This window comes from Hoplias malabaricus, chromosome 5 (assembly GCF_029633855.1).
Source record: "Hoplias malabaricus isolate fHopMal1 chromosome 5, fHopMal1.hap1, whole genome shotgun sequence".
Classification (NCBI taxonomy): domain Eukaryota; kingdom Metazoa; phylum Chordata; class Actinopteri; order Characiformes; family Erythrinidae; genus Hoplias; species Hoplias malabaricus.
Genome location: NC_089804.1, coordinates 33,388,025 through 33,394,846, shown reverse-complemented (window position 1 = coordinate 33,394,846; position 6,822 = coordinate 33,388,025). Strand labels below are relative to the sequence as shown.

At 49.4% G+C, this 6,822-nt stretch overlaps 1 protein-coding gene across 1 annotated transcript in view; it reads right to left on the bottom strand.

The window, feature by feature from the left end:
* nbl1 (NBL1, DAN family BMP antagonist) overlaps positions 1–6,513 on the bottom strand; it is a 10,009-nt gene extending 3,496 nt beyond the window's left edge. Inside the window, exons 1-3 of the mRNA XM_066673263.1 lie at positions 6,358–6,513; positions 606–804; positions 191–302 (exon numbers count right to left, since the gene is read on the bottom strand). Coding sequence (XP_066529360.1) covers positions 191–302; positions 606–796 — 303 coding nt within the window. The 5' untranslated portion in view covers positions 797–804; positions 6,358–6,513. The remainder of the gene's footprint in view (positions 1–190; positions 303–605; positions 805–6,357) is intronic.
* Positions 6,514–6,822: the final 309 nt, after the last annotated feature.

Sequence of the window (6,822 nt, the reverse complement as noted above, 5' to 3'; positions counted from 1 at the left end):
CCTTAAAAAAAAGAGTAAGCTCTAATTCATATTTGAAATCTTACCCTCCACTGCATCCCAGACTCTGGATATTTTGCTACTTCAGGAAAATGTTTGGAATACACATCATGAGCTCCACACACACTCAGTCATCACAGTTATAAACATGTTATAGAGAGGAGAGAATATGAGGTCAACACCAGTCACTCACCACCTCCCACTGAGTTTGCGCAGGCATGCAGGAGTCACAATGAACCAGAGACTCAGTCGACTGGGGGAACGTGTTGGGAACACTGTAACTGAAACACTGTCCTAAACATGCCCTGTAACACACGCACACACACACACACACACACACAGAGATACATATTAAAACACACAACCTTAGAAAATGTTTAGTCTCTGTTATGTAAGGTCCCCACTACACAATAAAAACACATACACACTGTGGCTACAGTACTGTCTCTGTGTCCACTGCCGCTCCACATCCTTTCAGACCCACAGACCCACCATAGTCTTGCATGATTGTTATAGGTCTCACTCTTTCTGAGATCCAGCTCTGACTTTCCTCTTCCTTGAAGTTGTGTTCTACATTAGGATTAGTGTGTGTGTGTGTGTGTACTGACCTGTTCTGAATGGACCGAGGCTGGCAGCCCGTGTGTCCGACGATCTGTGTGATGTTCTTGGCCTCACACCAAGCGCTTTTATCAGGAAACAGGGCCAAGCGATTGATGTGTGCGGGAGGAGCGGAAAAGCACGGAGAACACAGCACACACACACACACCACCGCACACACCAGCAGCTTCACGCGGGACATCCCTGCTCCTGCAAGATACACCACAGTATTATTACACACTGCACACACACACACACACACCAGCATCTCTACGCAGGACATCCCTGCACCTGAAATACACACCACAGTGTTATTACACACACATAGACACTGAGCTCAAGTTGTATCTGACAGAAGCTGGTATTGTTAAACTACAGGAGTCACATCTCAGAAAACGGTCTGTGTTTATTTGTCTGTGTTTAAGTCCGGGGGGGGGTGGCAGGGGGAGTGGGGGGTGGGGGGGCTGGCTGGGGAGAGAGAGCCAGAGAGGGGGGGGGGTAAAGAGAAGGAGAGATAGAGTCAAAGAGAGAGTCTCCACCTGACTCTAATAAACTCCAGCATATTGATGTGTCCCAAAAATGCCCCTTTGTTGTTCTCTCTCTCTCTCTCTCTCTCTCTCTCTCTCTCTCTCTCTCTCTCTCTCTCTCTCTTTCTCTCTCTCTCTCTGTCTCTCTCGCTCTCTCTCTCACTCTCACTTGCCCCTGGGCTGTGTATTGTGTTATTGTATTTATTCACAGAAAGACAGTGTTTCTTCTTCAAGCTCAGAGGCTTCACAAATAACATTCCTCACTGATCCAATATACCACTGAGAGAGGGAGAGAACTTATAAAATAAAAACTGAGACAGAAGTGTCCATTACTAAAGTAGTAAGCTACACAGACAGTGTCCAAAATGGGTTTAAGGAGCGATGGAGTTCCTCTGGTGTGTAGAACAGTGGAACTGTGTTCTCTGGAGAGATGGAGATTCTCTGGTGTGTGGAACAATGGAACTGTGTTCTCTGGAGAGATGGAGATCCTCTGGTGTGTGGAACAGTGGAACTGTGTTCTCTGGAGAGATGGAGATCCTCTGGTGTGTGGAACAGTGGAACTGTGTTCTCTGGAGAGATGGAGTTCCTCTGGTGTGTGGAACAGTGGTACTGTGTTCTCTGGAGAGATGGAGTTCCTCTGGTGTGTGGAACAATGGAACTGTGTTCTCTGGAGAGATGGAGATCCTCTGGTGTGTGGAACAGTGGAACTGTGTTCTCTGGAGAGATGGAGATCCTCTGGTGTGTGGAACAGTGGAACTGTGTTCTCTGGAGAGATGGAGTTCCTCTGGTGTGTGGAACAATGGAACTGTGTTCTCTGGAGAGATGGAGATCCTCTGGTGTGTGGAACAGTGGAACTGTGTTCTCTGGAGAGATGGAGATCCTCTGGTGTGTGGAACAGTGGAACTGTGTTCTCTGGAGAGATGGAGATCCTCTGGTGTGTGGAACAGTGGTACTGTGTTCTCTGGAGCAATGGAGTTCCTCTGGCATGTGGAACAGTGGAACTGTGTTCTCTGGAGAGATGGAGTTCCTCTGGTTTGTGGAACAGTGGAACTGTGTTCTCTGGAGCGATGGAGATCCTCTGGTGTGTTGAACAGTGGTACTGTGTTCTCTGGAGCAATGGAGTTCCTCTGGCATGTGGAACAGTGGTACTGTGTTCTCTGGAGCAATGGAGTTCCTCTGGCATGTGGAACAGTGGAACTGTGTTCTCTGGAGAGATGGAGATCCTCTGGCGTGTGGAACAGTGGAACTGTTTTCTCTGGAGAGATGGAGATCCTCTGGTGTGTGGAACAGTGGAACTGTGTTCTCTGGAGAGATGGAGTTCCTCTGGTGTGTGGAACAATGGAACTGTGTTCTCTGGAGAGATGGAGATCCTCTGGTGTGTGGAACAGTGGAACTGTGTTCTCTGGAGAGATGGAGATCCTCTGGTGTGTGGAACAGTGGAACTGTGTTCTCTGGAGAGATGGAGTTCCTCTGGTGTGTGGAACAGTGGAACTGTGTTCTCTGGAGAGATGGAGATCCTCCTGTGTGTGGAACAATGGAACTGTGTTCTCTGGAGAGATGGAGATCCTCTGGTGTGTGGAACAGTGGAACTGTGTTCTCTGGAGAGATGGAGATCCTCTGGTGTGTGGAACAGTGGAACTGTGTTCTCTGGAGAGATGGAGTTCCTCTGGTGTGTGGAACAATGGAACTGTGTTCTCTGGAGAGATGGAGATCCTCTGGTGTGTGGAACAGTGGAACTGTGTTCTCTGGAGAGATGGAGATCCTCTGGTGTGTGGAACAGTGGAACTGTGTTCTCTGGAGAGATGGAGATCCTTTGGTGTGTGGAACAGTGGAACTGTGTTCTCTGGAGCAATGGAGTTCCTCTGGCATGTGGAACAGTGGAACTGTGTTCTCTGGAGAGATGGAGTCCCTCTGGTTTGTGGAACAGTGGAACTGTGTTCTCTGGAGCGATGGAGATCCTCTGGTGTGTTGAACACTGGTACTGTGTTCTCTGGAGCAATGGAGTTCCTCTGGCATGTGGAACAGTGGAACTGTGTTCTCTGGAGCGATGGAGATCCTCTGGTGTGTTGAACAGTGGTACTGTGTTCTCTGGAGCAACGGAGTTCCTCTGGCATGTGGAACAGTGGAACTGTGTTCTCTGGAGCAATGGAGTTCCTCTGGCATGTGGAACAGTGGAACTGTGTTCTCTGGAGAGATGGAGTTCCTCTGGTTTGTGGAACAGTGGAACTGTGTTCTCTGGAGCGATGGAGATCCTCTGGTGTGTTGAACAGTGGTACTGTGTTCTCTGGAGCAATGGAGTTCCTCTGGCATGTGGAACAGTGGTACTGTGTTCTCTGGAGCAATGGAGTTCCTCTGGCATGTGGAACAGTGGAACTGTGTTCTCTGGAGAGATGGAGATCCTCTGGCGTGTGGAACAGCGGAACTGTTTTCTCTGGAGAGATGGAGATCCTCTGGTGTGTGGAACAGTGGACCTGTTTTCTCTGAAGAGATGGAGATCCTCTGGTGTGTGGAACAGTGGAACTGTGTTCTCTGGAGAGATGGAGTTCCTCTGGTGTGTGGAACAGTGGTACTGTGTTCTCTGGAGCGATGGAGTTCCTCTGGTGTGTGGAACAGTGGAACTGTGTTCTCTGGAGCGATGGAGTTCCTCGGGCATGTGGAACAGTGGAACTGTGTTCTCTGGAGCGATGGAGATCCTATGGTGTGTGGAACAGTGGAACTGTGTTCTCTGGAGAGATGGAGTTCCTCTGGTGTGTGGAACAATGGAACTGTGTTCTCTGGAGAGATGGAGTTCCTCTGGTTGTGGAACAGTGGAACTGTGTTCTCTGGAGCAATGGAGTTCCTCTGGCATGTGGAACAGTGGAACTGTGTTCTCTGGAGAGATGGAGATCCTCTGGTGTGTGGAACAGTGGAACTGTGTTCTCTGGAGAGATGGAGATCCTATTGTGTGTGGAACAGTGGAACTGTGTTCTCTGGAGAGATGGAGTTCCTCTGGTGTGTGGAACAATGGAACTGTGTTCTCTGGAGAGATGGAGTTCCTCTGGTTGTGGAACAGTGGAACTGTGTTCTCTGGAGCAATGGAGTTCCTGTGACGTGTGGAACAGTGGAACTGTGTTCTCTGGAGCAATGGAGTTCCTCTGGCATGTGGAACAGTGAAATTGTGTTCTCTGGAGCGATGGAGTTCCTCTGGCGTGTGGAACAGTGGAACTGTGTTCTCTGGAGAGATGGAGTTCCTCTGGTTGTGGAATAGTGGAACTGTGTTCTCTGGAGAGATGGAGTTCCTCTGGTTGTGGAACAGTGGAACTGTGTTCTCTGGAGCAATGGAGTTCCTCTGGCGTGTGGAACAGTGGAACTGTGTTCTCTGGAGCAATGGAGTTCCTCTGGCATGTGGAACAGTGAAATTGTGTTCTCTGGAGAGATGGAGTTCCTCTGGCGTGTGGAACAGTGGAACTGTGTTCTCTGGAGAGATGGAGTTTCTCTGGTTGTGGAACAGTGGAACTGTGTTCTCTGGAGAGATGGAGTTTCTCTGGTTGTGGAACAGTGGAACTGTGTTCTCTGGAGCAATGGAGTTCCTCTGGCATGTGGAACAGTGAAATTGTGTTCTCTGGAGCGATGGAGTTCCTCTGGCGTGTGGAACAGTGAAATTGTGTTCTCTGGAGCGATGGAGTTCCTCTGGCGTGTGGAACAGTGGAACTGTGTTCTCTGGAGCGATGGAGTTCCTCTGGCGTGTGGAACAGTGGAACTGTGTTCTCTGGAGAGATGGAGTTTCTCTGGTTGTGGATGAGTATGATCCAGAACTAATCACCAACACCAGCCCCTGACCCTCAGCGATGATTATGAGGCTACACTCCATCAGATGTTCACAGCTATGTTCTACGGGATGTAAATCCTGCTCAGGAGAAGAGAGGGTGTTTCTACAGTGAGAGGAACACCCTCCTGATTAACCCCTTCAGTTCAGGAGAGGAGGAGGAGGAGGCTGCTGCACAGTGCAGACATACAGGAGAGCACAGGCGAGGACAGAAAGGACAGGATAGGACAGAGAGGGAGGACAGATAGGACAGGACAGAGAGGGAGGACAGACAGGACAGGAGAGAGAGAGAGGAGAGAGAGAACAGGAATGAGAGAGAGGACACACAGGAAAGGACAGAGAGGGAGGACAGACAGGACAGGACAGAGAGGGAGGACAGACAGGAAAGGACAGAGAGGGAGGGCAGACAGGAGAGGACAGTGAGGGAGGACAGACAGGAGAGGACAGAGAGGGAGGACAGACAGGAGAGGACAGAGAGGGAGGGCAGACAGGAGAGGACAGTGAGGGAGGACAGACAGGAGAGGACAGAGAGGGAGGACAGACAGGAGAGGACAGAGAGGTAGGACAGACAGGACAGGACAGAGAGGGAGGACAGACAGGACATGATAGAGAGAGAAGGAGGACAGACAGGACAGGACAGAGAGGGAGGACAGACAGGACAGGGCAGAGAAGAAGGACAGACAGGACAGGGCAGAGAGGAAGGACAGACAGGACAGGGCAGAGAAGAAGGATAGACAGGACAGGGCAGAGAAGAAGGATAGACAGGACAGGACAGAGAGTGAGAACAGACAGGACAGGGCAGAGAAGAAGGACAGACAGGACAGGGCAGAGAGGGAAGACAGACGGGACAAGTTCATACTTACCACACACACAACAGGAATAACCAAAATACACACACACACCATCCAGAAGAAAACGAATAAAGAGTATACAAAATAGTACAACAGGTACAAAAAAGTTACAAAATAGTGTTGATTTTCTCCTGACATGAATAATGCAGAATCACACACGCACAGAATGAACTGAGAGAAATAGAGGGGGGTGGACAATAGTGTGTGTGTGTGTGTGTGTGTGTGTGTGTGTGAGAGTGAGAGAGAGAGAGAGAGAGAGAGAGAACACAATTAAAGAAAAAAGGAGGAGAAAGAAAAAAGAGAGAAAAGGGAGAGAGATCGTTACTAAACAGATAGACAGGCAGCTAGATAGAGAGACTATGTGTCCGAAAGTGTGTAGACACCGTGTGACTGCAGCTACATAAGCCTACACTCTCTCAGACACACAGACTCTCAAACTGTTCTTTTGTTTTCTGGAGCCATTTGTAAAAAGCTGAAGGGGCGAACACCGCCTCCAAACCGGAGCAGAATGAAAGCGGATCGTAATCCGGATAATAACCGCCATTTGGATTTTGATGAAGCGATTATGAAGTTCACTCACCGTTCCGCAGAGCCGAGAAGAATAAAAGCTCTCACTTCTGTATCTCTCGCTCTTTTCGTCTGTATCCCTTTCTCTACTTTTGTATCTCTCTCTCTGTCTGTCTCTCCTGTATCTCTCTCTGTTGCCTCTTTCCCTCCCTCTCTACTGTCTCTCTCTCTCTCTCTGACTCTCTCTCTGTCTTTCTGTATCTCTGACACACACACTTTAACGCAACAGGCGCTACTTTTTTCCCACCCAGCGGCAAGCTCCACCCCCCCTTCCTTGCCATTGGTTAACTTCGCCAGGTTCTGATTGGATGATACTTCCTACTCGCCTGCTAATGGATAAGTCCCAGTTCTAATTACTCCATCCAGCCAATCGCTGCATGAGAGGGCGTGGCCTTGCAGTGAACGGGTGGGCAGAAAAAAGCTAACGCTGGGGACTTTAAAGCTTCTACGAATCTGGTCCGAGTTTAACCGGAGGAAA